General features: G+C 39.2%; 1 protein-coding gene across 2 annotated transcripts in view; it reads right to left on the reverse strand.

Annotated features, from left to right (window-relative positions):
- LOC133005777 (copine-9-like) overlaps nucleotides 1-17,776 on the reverse strand; it is a 91,106-nt gene that overhangs the window by 62,412 nt on the left and 10,918 nt on the right. For both annotated transcript variants that reach the window (XM_061075559.1, XM_061075558.1), the window contains exon 3: nucleotides 16,901-16,941. In XM_061075559.1, the coding sequence (XP_060931542.1) occupies nucleotides 16,901-16,941 (41 nt within the window). The remainder of the gene's footprint in view (nucleotides 1-16,900; nucleotides 16,942-17,776) is intronic.

The raw sequence follows: 17,776 nt of genomic DNA on the forward strand, positions 1-17,776 counted from the left end.
GGGTCTCAAGACATTGATAATGAAGAAATAAGAATACTGTGACTTTTCGTCAAACGCCATAGTAATGGCGTGGCATCAAAGTTCATCAGCTCGCCGTGAAACACGAAATTGCTGTAACTTCAGTGTTCATGGTTCCATCTCACTCAAACTACATGTGTGTGTTAACATCCCCCCCCTTAAGATATTCATATGGTTTTAAGAAATGGGCGTGGCAAAAAAACTGACTAGCGCCCCCTAAAGGGCAGCCCTGGCACTACGATTGTCTGACATGTACAAAAATTGATTATGGCATGTGTCTTTTCATAACAAACAAATAAGTCTCTTGGATTGATATGTTAGACCAAACAGGAAGTCCGCCATTTTGGATTTAGTGGCCATTTTGACCATATTCCACATTTTTACTTTGACATACTTGTCCCAGGGCTTTCATCAGTTCATCTTTAAATTCAGATGAGTGTCATCACAACAAGATGGAGATAAAAAATGATTTAGGGATTGTTTTTTTGTCACACCGTGTGACCGTGGCGTTGCGTCAAAGTTCATCAACTCGCCGTGAAACACGAAATGCTGTAACTTCAGTGTTCATGGTTCTATCTCACTCAAACTACATGTGTGTATCAACAGCCCCCCCCCCTGAAGATCTTCATATGGTTTTAAGGCCGTGTGACCGTGGCGTCGAAGTTTGATTAAACGCCATCAAAACACGAGGTTCTGTATCTCTGACATATATTGTCCAATTGAGTCCAAACTAGACATGTAAGACTAGAGTCCCAGCCTGATGACATCTACACAGAAATCATGACTTTAAATCACAGCGCCCCCTGGTGCCTACAGGAAGTGAAGCGTTTATTGTCCAATTGAGTCCAAACTAGACATGTAAGACTAGAGTCCCAGCCTGATGATATCTACACAGAAATCATGACTTTAAATCACAGCGCCCCCTGGTGGCTACAGGAAGTGAAGTGTTTATCCTTGCCACAGAGAGGAAAACGCATCCAAAGCAGAGACATCCGCTTGGTCATTGATCGCTCTCTCCCCCGACCGCAACAGACTTCAACGTGCAGGTGCTCGGGCCCGCAAGTGCTACAACGTAGCCCTAGTTATCCTTTCAACTCGTCTACTGATTCCAGAAATCTCTCTGTCTGTATTTTGGAACACCTATTTTGAGAACCATTCATTTTATCGGCTTCCCACTTGGTATGGATGTTGTTAGGGCCCAAGGAAGTGCCTATTGAATTTTGTGGGATTCAGAAATGTGATACATTAAATACTGATAAACAGGTGACCAGTGCTTTGTAGCAGCTTCCACTGGGACATATGTGATATTGTCAATCACGACAACAGCTTGTTCACAGCAATGACAACTAATTCTCGAGTTCAGGGTACTTATACTGAGTCCAGCACTTTTTCTTTCTTTACTTCTGGAGGCTCAAGTACTGCAGGTGACTTTAACAGCTTCAGTAAGGAAGCTGCAACCAGCATCACCGCAGGCCTAGCAAACAGCTCATTCCACACAACTTGGTTTAGAGTGGGCACTACAGGCTGACAGCTGATCCCTAATCAATCTCTATTTCTGATTACCATTAATTCTAGTCCAACTGTGAAACAAAACTGGAGCTAGTGAGTCTCATCCCAGTCTAACTGCAACAGGAACAGTATCCACAGGAGTCTATACTGTCTGAGCCAAAGCTCCCCAAGTGATCTCTTCTGTATACTTTGGTATACTGCCTCTGCATGCCAAGTGCGTATGAGAGATACTATTCGTCAAGTAAGTCATTGGTAAGCTTAGTGGAGAAAATGTGATAATCAAAACTAAGGCCAGCAGCAGAGGCAACAACTGTTGTATTTTTATTAAGATTTCATTGCAAACTACCTCTAAATTAAGCTTTTCAACACAAACAGGGTGTTATGTGCAAGTAGACTTTAAGACATCTGAATCCCAACCATATTTATATGTCTGACCCATCAGTGTTCAGTGTAATTGAAAACGTCAGAGTGTACTTTTGGACTCATATGAGTCAGACAAGTGAGCTGACAGCTACAGTCACCTGTGTGGAGGCTTTGTCGACTAGGGATTTCTTGCTGCCTGCCTCCTGGATTTGCACGGCAGGAAAATATAATGAGAGAGAAGGCAGGCATGGTCAGGATGCCACGGGTTTGGTTACAGGCTGAGGGCACAAGCTGCTCGATGTGAGGTGAAACAGAGATGTGGACGGGTAGTAAGAACGTAGTTCAATGTGGGGCTTGAGGAGAATAGGGAGGATGAAAAGATGGAACATTAGAGACGACAATGACGATTAGTTGGGGAAGAACAACTGAGAAAACGTATATAAATTAAGAAAGGGGGGGGATGCATGGGAGAAAAGAGCACAAAGGAGATTAACTGGGGAGCTGATTGTTTGGAAAATAAATGCAGAGCGTAAATCCGAGTCTAACACAGTCAGGCAGTAGCAGATTTCAGCCGGAGAAGAGGAGCCAGGTTTTAAGGGCTTGGCTGTTAGAAATCCCCCACAGATACACCTCTCACACAGCAGTTTAGGTGAGGCAGGTTGGTCACACATCCCTGCTAATCTATCGATCTGCTGCCAAGAGAGGGATTAACCAAGAGAGCCCAGAACCTTTGGAGACTGATTCTTGAACCTCAGGGGAGCAGCCATGACAAAGCTGCTCAGCTGGGAGCCAATATAGGGAAAAACACAGCACCGGGCCGGGGTTTTCTGGGAAAATCCAGCTTTCTTATGAGCCTAATTCCCAAGGCTACACTGGAATGGCAAAGAGCACCTCATCAGTATTAACTCAGATGGCATAAATTCCCCCTGGGTTATAAAAATCGAGTTGCTGATGTTGTGTGTTTTATTCCACATGGGAATAATAAGAATCATTGGCGGGGCTATGAATACCCTTAGTAACTTTTTAGTGGAATAAATCATTTCATAATGTGGATATTACAGTGACATCTTGCTGACATAATTTCCCTACTATGTATTCATTTATTTACCATCATAAGAAAATATAAAGTATTTTTCAATCTATGCACTTTAGATTGTGTTTAAGAAAAGCCTCAGAAAACACTGTTGTGCTAAACACATTTTAGCACAATAGCGTGGTTTCTCAAGCTGTTGTGCTACCTCTTTACTGTCCATTAAGACTCTCAGAGCTCAAGGTTTCAGCTGCAATTGTGGCATCAATGCAGTTCTTTCTCTCAAGTAAGAACTCATCTAGCACTCTTCAGTCTGTGACCTTTTTGCAAGGCCATGTGTACCCACGTAACTGCCATATAATTTTGTTGGAAGCACTGGAAAAGCTGGTTTCAGATACAATTTTGTACTAAAACCTCAAAAAATGATGACTGCCTTGTTCAAATGCAATGCACTCTTATCTGACTTAAACTGATACATTTTCTAAAACATTTTTAGTAGATGTACATATAAAATGTGTTGAGTGTGGGATGACCATGAACGTCTGGATCTACAGGGGCTGCTCACTCTTTCCTCAAATCTCATTAGGAGTCCTTGAACGTAATCAGTGACCAGTGACCTTTATTTTTATGCCGTGACTCAGACCTTGCCCTTATTCACCTCTGCAAGTTTATATTGAATCATAATCAACCTGCTTTTAGAAATGGAATAAGAATTTTCTTTAGATTCACTTTTCTTTCAATTGTTCATGCCCATGCCCTGCTGTAAACCCAACAGACAAACTGCCACATTTGTAGAGTGGAAATATAAGCCAAAAACATCTTTATCATATGATATACACTGCGCATCAGAATGTAATCTTCCAGATGAGTCATCTTAAAACCACAGCAGGCTCAAAAGCAGATTTTTGGATGAAGATGAGGAACAAACCACACCGGCTGTGCATTAACAAAACATGAACTCCTACCTGCTGATGAGTCAGAGCCCTCCAGCATATAAACTATATAAATGAACAGGAAGTAGCCCATAGTGTCTAAAATGTAATAAACATGACTCACTAACTTCGCTATGAGAGATTGCAAAGAATAATCACAATGGATTCAATATACACACGGTAATTGTATTTCATTTCGAATACTCCTGGAGAGCTGGAAGTGGGGGGGCCGTCTGATTCGAATGGAGTAAAACACCAATGCATGTGGATGAAAGCTGTCAGTACTCCACCATCGAGTGATGTTACATAAGAGAAGTGGGATGCTTCATATGGGAGCCTGATAGCAATTCAGATGGTGGATAAGAATAAAAGAGCCAGATGAATCTTGTGTGTAGCTTCAGGAGTTGTACAATGAGAACATGGAGGAGGTGAAAGATTACATAGTTTTTTCATTGTCTCTTCTCTTAAAAGTCCAAAGTTTTAGTGATCTAATGTCATCCCTGATTTTTTTAGTACTCTACAACTAAAATCACATCAATTTAATGATAGCATTTGGAGCTGGAAATGATAGTTTAGTGCAAAAGAGTGTCGTCTATATGACAGGAGAGCTGCACAAAGAAACAGAGAGAAGTTCACTCCTAGCTATTGTGAATGAGATGAAAAATATCTCATGAATGCCATTATTTTTATCTCAAGCCAAAGGAAAGTGTCATACAGAAGCGTTTTTCTGACCAATGTCAAAACTTTTTTGTTTTTTTCCCCCTTCCAGCCCACAATCTCTTCAGGGATTTTAATTCTTCATAGCTGCTGCAGTCCAAATACAGAGGGTTTCCTTCTGCACGTAAACGCTTTGCATCTTTCCAAGGGTAACATCAGTGTGGTTAAGGTCACACATGCCTGGAATATGTTTAAACCCCCAGTCAAGACTGGACTTAATGGGACTGTGCAAAGGGTCAGAGCATCAGATTTATGGAAATGCAGAGAGACGTGTGACAGGATCTTTGTTTTATAATAATAAATCGATCATCAGCATAGACAGAGTTGTGTAAGATTTAAACCTGTGGAAATTACAGATATGGACAAGATAACATGTACGTTTTGTCAATATGGACATGCTATACCCGAGCTTGAAGGGATAGTTCATAAAAAAATTAAAATTCACTCATTATCTACTCACCACCACTCACCATCGGAAATGCTAACGTCCCTAGCTTAGCCACTTCTGTTGGACTTTAAAGATGAAAAACACGGTGTAAATGACCTCGCTTCGAGTGGAATATAAACATCAGGGCTTGCAGACCCTTGCAGTATGGATTTATGATATTGTTTTTTCTGTTTTATTAGGTCTGAAGATAGGTCACTGACCAGCTACACTGTTCACCCCTAAAATCCCCTCAACTAATCACAGTTTAAACACCAAGCAACTAAATCAGCATGTTGTAAAAACACAAACTGTATATGTCCATATACTGTACGTTTTGCTTTAGTCCTTATCTCTGGTAAAGCTGGTAATCCAATGTCTCAGAGTCACTTTGGAACAACAATGTGTAGCAGTTCCAGCCACCTACTCTTGTTCCTCTTTTTGGTTTAGTGGCAGTCAAACTTTACTCTACTTCACTTCATTAGAATATAATGTGGCTCAGATAATGTTCAGATGTTGTGCTATGGATTATTGAGTTTGGGGGCTACAGCTACATGATTTATGAGGTTGTAAAATGTAAGCATGAAAGGTGTGATTTTACCGCGTTCCTGCACAGCAGCACTGACCATAATAGCATGTGTAAATATTTTCCCTAAGGAAGAAAATGTCAGAGTGAAATCAAATATGATTGATTTGATCATTGTTCAACAAGTCGATATCAAAGCTGCTGTGGATCCTAGCGGTCTGAATACCGATTTCAGGCTCTGGGCCAAGTCAACTGACAGAACATTGTCCACTCAATGTTCTTCCTTATGTTGATTATTGAGAGAATCAATTATGGTATAACATCAATAACCTTTTACAACTCTTAGCAACTCTTAAAAGTTAGCAACATGACAGGAACAGTGGAAATGAAAGATGCCTAAATGTTACAATACTTTAAACTAAAACAGACAACTGTCGTAAGAGTAAAAGCAGAAAAAGGAAAAGTGAAAAGAATTTGCAGCTTTCTTGTGTGTGAAGAGAAAGAGCACTAAACTGGAAATATGTCGTCTCACTGCTCTCAGTGCTTCTATTTATTCATTTCTATCTAAAACATCAATAACAAAAATCACTATTTGCGGGCAGCATCTGAGTTCTTCACTTTAGACAGAAGCGAACATTGATTGCAGACTTGTACATCCTCCATGTGTGGGCAGATACCGATGGGCTTCAGGTAATTTGATGGAGGAGTAAGAGAAAGTCAAATTTAATTTAAGCCATGACCAAGCAACGTGATGCAGCGTCCCTAAGGACAAACTCTGAGCCATCAATAAATTAGATAAGAAGAAGTGCATCAGAGGCTTGCTTTGGATTGGCACATTATTGAACAAAAGTGAAACACACAAACAAGACGCGCGCACACACTTTTTGCTCAAAATAGTTGGCCAAGGTTGTAAAGCTCTGTAAAGGACTGAAATCGGTTTTAATCATTTTTCGAGGATCATGACAAAGGATCTGACTATTTCAGGAGTAAGATACAAAGCAATGACACAAGGCTGCACTGAAATGTGAAGGAGCATAACTATCAGGACGTCAGAGTATCATTAAGTATCATCCGAGATGAAGTGTAGTGGCTTTTGATTCCTGACTTACTCTTTAGTTTTTCCCCAAATGTGCCTTCATGCACTGCCGTGCCCCATGGTTTTGTCTCATGTCTCTCGTGGATCCTGTACTATAGATGTGTTAAGGATCAGTGGCTGTGATCCCTGAAAATCTCACAAAATAATATGCACTCACAGCCTCAGACTTTCTCAAAGAATTCTTATTGGCCTTTGTTCACAGCTTGGTTTCTCCAGCTCTGCCTCCAGATTTATAACAGGCAGATACAATCTATAAAATAAATCGATAGTCTTCAACAGGAAATGTTCATACTTGGCTAGGGAACAGATTTGTCTTATAACCAGTGTTAAAAGTTTAGTCTGGTTACTTCTAATTAATTTATTTCGTTTTTAATTAATACTATTAAATCAGTCAAATGAAAAAGTAAAATATACCCATACATTTTCTATGAGTCAAGATTGATATGTGGCATTTAGTTTACAATGTTATAAAACAGATATACAGCTATCGTATATTAAGAGCAGTAAATGTCAAAATTTATAAGCGATGATCACAAAGCAGATCTGCACACATGGACACATTTAACATAAAATATTAAAAAGACAGGGATATAAAAGCCCCTGAATCCAACACAACTAACTAACTATAATATGTTGCCTCTAGATTCAGCAATATCTATAAACCTCTTTAAAATGGAGCTGCAACAGGCCGTTTTTAAAATAATTTTTTTGATAAGAATACAGTCTGTTAATTTAATTGATGAATAGTGTCATGGTTATGACTCTGAACCATTTATTCTTTTATGAAGAGCGTGTTCAGTTGGATTATTACCTCCTTGTGTTTCATGTCTATCCCTGTTTATGTGCGTTCTAGCGTTCCAGCGATCTCACCAAGTCTTGTCCCGTCTCAAGTTTTTTCGACTTCGTTTACCTGGATTTTGACTTCCTGTGTACCAAAATCTGCCTGGTATGCGAGTTGTGCTATTGGGTCCCAGTTCTAGTACGAAACCTTGCAAATAGTTTCATAAAAGAATGAAAAGTGCTAATGATATGTCTCCAAGACTCAAGGTGACATTTTCATATAACTGATTTTCTTGCAACAATGGTAATTATAAAAAAAACAAACAGGGGATTTTGAGAAAGTTTTGTAGCAGAGTCGTGTTTTATGAATAAAACAAAGGCAAATATTAACCTTGGCATATTTCAATTCACATTATGGAAGCTGAAAGAAAACCAGCATCATATTTATCAGGAGTGGGAGAAAGTATGCTGCTTGTTGTTTTCTTTTTCTTTCAGCCATTATTTCCAATGAAATATACCAAGGTTCATATTTGTCTTTGTTTTATTCATAACCCATCTCAACATTGTAATTTAAATGCCAGATGTCAAACTTGACTCAGAGAAAACAGATAGGTATATTTAACTTTTTTCATTTGACTAATTTAATTGTATTGATTGATATATATACTGTATATACCGTAACACACATTCACATAGTATACTATTATATTGCTATTAAGTGTATTACGGTGAATTTACACTCATTTATAGCAAACTATTATTTACACTCATATTCATATTGTATACCCTACCTGCAAATATATATATATATACATCTGTTTTAATATCTCATCCATAATGCATGAATACAGTTACCAAATGCAATTATCCTGTGCCACTGCAGTTTACTCAATTACATTTCTCTGAAATTAAAAGGTGTATAATATTCAAATCTCTGTATTTCCATTTAAGTTTTTCCTTTCTATTTCTTTGCCTCTCAATCTTTCTCACTGTTGCTGTTACAACGGAATTTCCCTAGAATGGGATCTAAAACGTTTTATTGTGTCTTATATAATTACTTATAAAGCATTAATATAAGATGTCCCTATTACAGCTGACATCATAATTTATTCATCTGCACTCATGCGCACAACTGATTGCACCAGTGCAAGACATGTACTCACTTCCGAACTATTTTACCTTCCTTTCCACAACTCCACTTACTGATTGAAGGGACTAATGATGAGACCTTGCTTTCACTTGCACTGATTAAGCAGATTGACATCAGCAGCAGCAGCACAGCAGGGCTGAAAACTTTAACACATACTCATATTTAAATATCTTTCTCTATCAGTCCCAGTCACATCACAGTAATACGCTAACAGTCACCAGGGACTCAGAGAGCGCTGGAGCCTTTCAGTCCAGCCTGATGTCTCCCATCTCTACTTCCATCACTGTTAGCTCCGTGGTTGGTTCAGTTTGGGTTGTTTCCATCTTGGCTGTTAACCCTGTCTCAATCAGTGCACAATGACACGTCCAAAAAAAAATTGACACAACTCGAGACCAACAAACCCATTAAATTCTGGTGCAGATTCCAGATTGGGGGATGGATCCAGGAATTTTTTTTCACTTTCTCTAACCTTGCCAGATAGGTATGTCAACACCTTCCTGGATTTCTCAGATAATTATTCATTGATCTTGATGAAAACAAAACAGGCATGTTAAGGGGGCTGATATGAGTGTGTACAATTTAGTGCAGAACAAAATAAAAATTGGGATAGAGTGAATTTAAATTTGGTTTAACGAGGGGACTGTTAGGATTCGGTGGAGATATGCTCTCTGAGAGCCCTTCTAGTTTAGACGTATATACATTTAAAAATGTGTCTGTCACTGAACCAGGAGAGCCCAGTGTTGGACAAAAAGACAATGACATGATGTCATACAAGAGCAGCTGGAGAGGATGGACAGCGTAGAGAACCAATATTTAATTAATAAACAGTTTTTCAAAACTTTCAACTAGGGACTGATTTCAACCAGCATCTATAAAACAAAAATCTAAATCTAACACATCAACAGCATCAATATAAAACATTTTAATGGGTTGAATGATGCAGCTGAGAATTGACATAGAAGATCAAAGAATTTAAAAAAATTATATAAAAAGATGTTAATGTTTCTCCTTAGTAAAAGCCATGGTTATAAAGAGCTGCAAGCTGTTTGGCACTGGAGGAGCAGCGGCGAATAGCCCACACATTTGCTCACCACATCGTCTGGTTGATGCTCACCACCTCCATCAGCTGGCTCAAGTGTATCTCCATCTCTGAGGCAGAAGAATAAATGACCTTCACCACAGTAACAGGCTGCCACCTGAAGGGACTCACTCTCACAAGGTGGGCCTTTGTGTGGTGCCTGTTGGACCTGGCTGCAGCCGCTCCTCACACTGGCTCACGACACACAGGAATACCCACAATCCTCTATGAGGCAGTAAAATGCAAAGGGTTTTTTAGGAACCCAACTGAGGTAACCATCAAATATGTCCAGAGAAAGACAGTGGTGGTCACACTATCTATTCATTTAAATAGTGTAAAACTATTTTCTGTTTGAGTAAAACTGAGCATTAACACTTTGGAGAAATTAAACAAGCCCAACCCGAATCTTACAATTTTGCAGAGTACTGGAATGTGCAGTATAAAAAATTAAGAAGATAGTCAAGCCAACGTGACGTAACTCTTGGGTATCCTCACTTTAGTGTGAAAGTTTTGTTCAACAAACAATATAGCCGAAAAGATGGGTGTTCACACCAGGAATAAAGCTAAGAAATAAAGAAACTAATAATATGGTGCAATGGAATTGACTTAAAGCTAAGTTATAATGCGATCCCCAGCAGGGGTTGATGTTTGACTTCATATATAAATAAACAGATACCTCTAGGAATCTGCTGGTGAAGCAGAAGCAGCACATCTCAGTTGTCTCTGTCGGGCAAATAATGTTGTTCTTTTTTCTCCTGATGAAACATATTTGAATCATGGTCAAAGGTAGCAGAAGAAAAGGCATTTCCATTGAAAATATTGCATTTAATATTAGCAGTGTAAATGCACAATCTGGGACAGCCTTTCTTATTAATGGAAAATAATTGATCAGTATTATACAACCTCATACTATTATAACACAATGCCTTAAAAAGCTGGATAATATATTTATATTTCATGCCAATGCTGTTCTCTGATGTTTTATTCATTGAGTGGCAATGAGGTATACAGTGGCAGAGCAAATTACCCAAGTGGTTTCAAAAAATGCTTATTTTGCTGGCAGGCACATAGCTGTATATATACTCACTAAGAATTTCTTCAGGAACTTCCTTTCTCTCAAAACAGACTCAGTTCTTTGCGGTACACAAGACGTTGGAAATGTTTGAGATTCTGCCGATTTCTACACTGCGCATCCATGCTGTCAATTTCCTGCCTTTTCACATCCCCAAGGTGTTCCGCTAAAGTACACTGAGCTCAGTGTCACGCTCACAAAACCAGTGTGAGACAACTTTTGCGTTGAGACATGGTGCATTATCATAATGGAAGTATGTATCCATCCCATCACTAAGGGCCTAAAATGTGCCAAACACCCTTACCCACACCATTGCAACACCAGCATTGACTGTTGACAAAAAAATGCTGATAGGTATATTTAGCTTTTTGCATTTGCTCATTTAATTGTATTGATTGATTAATATAAATATACTGTATATACCGTAACACACATTCAACATAGTATACTATTATATTGCTATTAAGTGTATTACAGTGAATTTACACTCATTTATAGCAACTATTATTTACACTCATATTCATACTGTATACCATACCCACAAATATATATATACATCTGTTTGAATATCTCATACATAATGCACAAATACAGTTACCAAATGCAATTATCCTGTGCCACTGCAGTTTACTCAATTACATTTTCCTGAAAATATTCCCCTCTGTTGTAAAAGGTGTATAATATTTAAATCTCTGTATTTCTATTTAACTTTTTACTTTCTATTTCTTTGCCTGTTTTATTCTCATACATTCTCAATCTTACTCACTGTTGCTGTAACAACTGGATTTCCCTAGAATGGGATCTTAAACGTTTTGTTGTGTGTGTCTTATATAATTAATTATAAAGCATTAATATAAGATGCCCCTATTACAGCTGACATCATAATTTATTCATCTGCACTCATGCGAACAACTGATTGCACCAGTGCAAGACATGTACTCACTTCAGAACTATTCATGCTAGTTACACCAAATTTTGACCTGACCAATCTACAGCATTAGCAGGAATCCAGATTCAGACCAGATTATGTTTTTTTTTGTCTTCAACTGTCCAAACTTTATCTACTGCCAACTCAAATTTCTGTTTTTGGCGGAAAGATCGCTCTAAGGTTGCATTTGGAGACTGATGGAGTCACAGCAATACTGGGCTCATTCTGAAAGCTTTTCCAAACCCAGCCAAGACACACGTCTCTCCATTCCTGAGCAAGGAAGGATCCAAGATAGCAACCTACCCCTAGGAGTCATTGCTAGCTGATGACGACGCTAGCTCTGCTGGCAGCTCAATTTAGCCAACAATGTAATGATGAGGGTGAAACATGCAGGTGATGCAATAGGAAATCCTCTGTAGACCAGACCATCTTATTTCACCTCAGCCTCATGTACTTGTCCTCTGAGGCATTCAGCCTCTGAATTGGGACATAGCCTAAGTACTCTCCACATAACTCCGCCTAGACAGCCGACAAGGACTGATGAACTGTGACTGATTTCAAAGGAATAAGTAATCATTTCAGCACCTGAATTGCTCTGCTTGTGGCAGGCTCTGGTGTCGCTGATACCCTGCTATTGTTTGTTTTTGACCTGGCTGAGTATTGTGTATTTTTTGGTCTCTGTGTCCTGGGAAGGCTTTTACGCTGTTACACAATCAGCAGACCTGCCAGACAATTGAGTCTCATTAAGCACGTATAATTCAATTAAATCACTTACACGTGAAGTGGAAAAAGAATGTAACACTAATTGAGTGGGTCAACCTCCTGTCTCTTGTATGGCACCCACACTGTTAATTACTTCCTTCCAGTCATAAACCACAGTCACATTACTGCCATGGCATTTGGCCCCATGTGTAAACTTGCTGCCAAATATCAGACAGCTGTAAAGGCTGGACACTCACAGCAGGGATCAGCTGTGAGAGTAAACAAGTAGATTGTAAAGCTGGGCACACACTGCGCCGCTTCACATGTTCTTAAATTCCACATCACACTGTACAAGTAAATTGTCTGGGATGGAAAGACAAAGCTCCCAGTTTTTGTTCTCACACTGTATGTTCCTCTGGCCCTTCTAGACCAGCTCTGAACAGGTATTCTTATCAAAAAAATAGGGAGTCGTTTGTTTGCTAACAAGTGAGAAACATGGTTCCTTATATATGATCATGTGTCATTCTGTGTAGGGAACATTCAAAAAGAGGAGCATCGCAAGATAGACACGCAAGTTGCTTGGAAGATGTGAGTAATTCGGTTTAGCCATTTTGCGGAAAGAAAGAAAACTACATTTGAGGCTACTACCAAGCTTAGCTTACCTATCTGGCAATTTAAGAGACGTGGTCCAATTTATGAAAACGCCTGTGAAAAAGTGCTCAGATAATCTGATGAGAATCACTTTGTTCAGAAATATCAGTTCACATAATGGACAGAGAAACATTCTGTCATGCTGTAATTTCCTGGATGGTAGTGAACATGTTGTCAGATAAGAGGTCATTCAGTCACTTAAAGTCCATATGAAAGAGAGTTGTTCCATGTAGAGCCGTGTGTTTTTTCTCTAAATGATTAGAAAAGTGGCAGTTAGCAAGGCAGGAAACGGCCCTGCGAGGAGTGATGCTGGTGGGGGCGGATTGTAAAATACTATCAAGGAGAACTAGTTTGAGTAAAACTGACACACCAACGAATTACCAGCCAGGGATATGCACTTGCCTTCATTTGTATGTAGAACATGTCCAAACCTTTCTGCCAAACAATTAACACAGCAGATAAAACACTGTGTGATTCTGTGTTTTAGTGCCAGTGGAGAATTTCACACTCCTTATATAATTATACTGTATGAAACCTCAGGATGATCAAAGCCTATAAAAGGAGATTGTGTTTGGATTTGTTAGTAGGATTACGGAATTACAGAAGTACAGTAGTCTATCAGCACCAATTTATGTAACTGCCAGCGATCAAATCGATATAAACTTAGCCCAGACTGAATGCTGCCACGTGGCTGCTTGGTACTCTATGGGTGCTCGAGAACCGGACCACCAATGGACTATGTGCATGTGCTGTTTTAAGTGTTTTAAAAGGTTTGTTTTTCCCCATTGTGGAAAGAATCTCATCATATAGTTCAACGTACTTGAATTAAGTTTTAAACCTTGAATCTCTACTGTTCCTCTTGCGTGTGCTGTCGGTGGTGTGTTAGGCTACAGTTCTTGTTGTGTCTCTCCAGCTGTGGTGCACTTGACAACAGTGAGAATATATAATCACATCCGTTCATGTTGGCTAGATTGAAGGAAAGACTCCTTCACTAAGTCTCCTTGTTTGTACTGGGCAGAGCCCAGATGCTCCTTCAGACTGACCTCACATCTGCAGCTAGTCAGACATTATCAGCATGACCTCAAGACCCGCCTGGGAGAGAGGTTTGAAAGCTGTGATCTCCAGCTGTGATTTGTGTAAGTGTAGTTTAAATCCTGATTTCCGTATGAGTTGGTGAAACAATTGTCTGAGTAGGTTTCTTTGGCTATTGACACTTCCTCAAAAGTGTAGCCAATCTTTCTCGATCTTCCCCTGGTGGTTGGCTAGAGTATAGGTCATAAACCCTGCCTCCTCCATGTTAGTACGTAGGACATGAACCCGAGTAGAAAAGTCAAAGTACTCGTCAAAAAAACTTTAAATAGCGTGGAACTATCCCCCTGATCGAACTATACCCATAATCGCCAGAAGATGAGTTTGTAACAGGAATATTTCTGGATAGCGTGTGGGAGTGGAGATACGTTGTCCATCTTTTATACATTCTATCCTCTAGGCTGTCAAAAGCGTGACACTGGTTTCCTGTTTAGAAGCAAGAAGTCTGTGGTAAACAAAGACAACTTTGCAATCAGGATGACAAAGGGATAAATGTCTAGAACATGGTGCTGAGAACATGCACTGCCTGTAATAATCTTCAAAAAGCTTGTTGGCTTGTCGGAGTCTTTCCAGGGGGACAAATGCACTCAGTCTTGGTGTCATCACTTTCGCGGCTTAAACTGTTCCGTGTACCATTTTTCTGTATAGCCTTGTCTGCCACACATTTTGTTCTGTGACAGGAATCAGGGACAGACCTTATTATTATTATTATTATTTAATATGTGATAAAACATACAGTAGCTGGGGATTTAGATTCTCCTCCTCAGAAAAAAGCATTGGGTCCACTGATCCCCTGAGACAGGCAGTTATTTGTTTTATGTTTAAGACATAGACGAAGATTTCAAGAGAGCTTTCGATGAAAAGTACCTATGCCAGTGTCAACACTCTGTAAACAAGAATATGAGATCTCGGCAATGGAATTAAAACATTTCCGTCCTGTCTCTCCCTCTGCACCACCCCTCACCTGAGCACTTAGTTTCCGTGTTGTTGTCCAAGCCCAGCTCCTCAGACAGCTCATGTCTGAAAACAGCTTACGATTATAAAGTGTGGACTACGTTACTTATTATTAATTCATTATTTTGATAATGTCAGCATGTAGTACGTCACTACCGTTTCTTCAAAATATATATATATATGTATACACACCAGATTTATTATATTAGTAACGCATCTGACTATAGGGCAGATGGGCAAAACTATATCAATGCATGATTCGTATCTACCAAACACTCCTTTTACTACTACTGAAAAAAGATGTAGTAAATTCTTTCACTTTGAAATAAATGATGCATTTTGCATCTAAAACAATGTGACAAAATCAGCTGTCCCAAACTGAGACTCACATCAAGCTGATCACCAAAGCATTGATTAAAGAGTCTGACAAAAATGCCTGCACAATTCGATCGACACACAGAAAGAGTGTGAGCTGTCTTGAAACCAGAAATCTGAAAATATCCACCACCATTGCATCATATAAAAAACAGGTTCTGGCAAAACTGCTGGTGCTCATAACCAATTCTGCACTCTCAGATAACCAGGAGGGATATTCTCATTCAGACAGTCGACATTTTCCACACAGTGCTTCTGTGAAAGGTGCAGTTTAAGGCACAGAAATAAGATTTGTTAATCCATCAAATCATCAGTAATGTTGGTATGTTTTCCTAGAAGATGGTATGTTTTCCTAGAAGACAAGAAACATGTCTATGCCATAAGCCACTGATTGTTCTTCATTGTGATTGTCTGCTTGGTGTGCTGGAGGTTTTCAGTACAGACCCAGCTACTTTAATGTTTGCATGAATCTGAAGTGCCACAATAACTAATAGGAACGAGATAATTTTATATGTAGCTACATTAGCCACAGGGCAAGGTTTCCACTCTTTAAGAAATAATGTAATCAATTAGCAATGAGGTTTAATATATCTATATAGATATATAAACAGTATATATGACCTTGTGACTTTTCTGAAAGCTATAGAGTTAACAGTAAACAAGAAATGACTTAAATGGGTACCTCACTGAATTAGAATAAGGAATTGTGTGTGGATGTTGGGATATACAATTGACCCCTCTGTAAATTGTAGCCTCTGGTTTAGAAAAATCCTTGCTCTGCCACCGGCTATTTTTTATCTGATCACAAAGGTGCATGTCATTTCACAAGTGGCCTTGGTTTAAAGAGGATAATATCCTCTAAGGTGCACGTGCTTGCAAGTTTCCTGACTGTTAGACGTTGTTGACGTCTTTTTTGGAAGTTTCCCTAGACATAATTCTCTTTCATTTAGGTTTAGGATTGCAAATTTAATCCTACCCCCAATACCAAAGAGAACAAAAATCTTTAACTCTCGTGTCCTCTCTGAGACTCTATGTGACGGGTGAAAAGCCACAGAACTAATTTCAGTGGTAGACTGGGTAAATACAGTGTCAGGGATGGGATTTTTGACCCCTCCATCGTGTCCCCACTCTGAAAGCCTCCCTCCTGTAATTCCTCCTTCTTTAAATTTTCCGACGTGTCACACACTGAAGGCCAGACAACCTCACATCCTGACAACCTTCACTTTTCAATCGCTCTCCAATCTATGTCCTTTACTGCCCCTTTCCAATTTGGATTAGCAGTGTTGTCACACACTAATAGGTCTGACCTTCTTCAGGTTATTTACAAGTACCAGAGCAGAGTAAAGCATCATTCATGTTACTGCTTTTCTTGATGTAAGAGAGCATAAATAAATATCGACCTGATCTGGTTTTGATTGACAATCATTGATTCTTTGAAGCAGCAAACACTGTTCTTTCAGCAGCAGAATTCCAATGCAGATTCATATTCAAAGAGTTTATACATACCAGGATCTGACTTGGAGAACGTGTCCACATCCAGGAGACTCCTGTGAAAACAGAAAAGGTGAAGGTAAACATTTTTTCTTTCAGCCATTTTTATTATTTTGAAATGCTTCCCCTTCGTTCTTTGCACTACAAAATGTCTCTACAAAGTCTCATCTTAGTCCCGTAAGGGGCAGATTGAAATTGTTCCCAAATCACTGTGAGAACTGACCATCTCATCATATCGTGCTGCCGAACCTAAAACAAAACCAAGTCAGGCTAATGAAGAATTTGAGGGGGAAAATGATGAGGAAGGAAGAATAAATTATTAAATGAACTCCCCACTGTAAACAATGAAAGTGACTCTGGTCCTTGGACATATACTGTGTTTATCTTTATTACTTTTGTCCTGACACATCTTTTCTTGCTTTATCTGCATTTTCACGTTATTCCCTTAAATTGTTATTTTAACCAAGAGTGGTTTAAGTTGTAGTCTTAAGTTATATATATGTGACATGAGCCACTGTTTGCTTTGCAGAGATACAGCCAGTAGAAAAAGTCTTCAGAGGGGAACTATTTGCTTCCATACTGCAGTACATTTCAGAGCCTGTACTTTTATACATTCACTTCACAATTTCCAACATGTAGCTGTACTTCTACTTGGGTAAATAATGTGTGTACTTTTTCCACCTTTAGAAGGATTGAAAGTTTGAATAAACAGGGGATTTGCTAAGTGTATCAGCCGTGGCTGGGACTCAACAATGTAAAGGACCTCTCGTCGTCACGACAACAGGTGTGTTCACAATAACAACAACTGATTCTCCAAATCAGGGTCCTGAGTCAAGCTTTAATAAACTGTCATGCCATCAATTTAAAAATATAGCATGACTGATTTTATTA

This window comes from Limanda limanda, chromosome 7 (assembly GCF_963576545.1).
Source record: "Limanda limanda chromosome 7, fLimLim1.1, whole genome shotgun sequence".
Lineage (NCBI taxonomy): Eukaryota > Metazoa > Chordata > Actinopteri > Pleuronectiformes > Pleuronectidae > Limanda > Limanda limanda.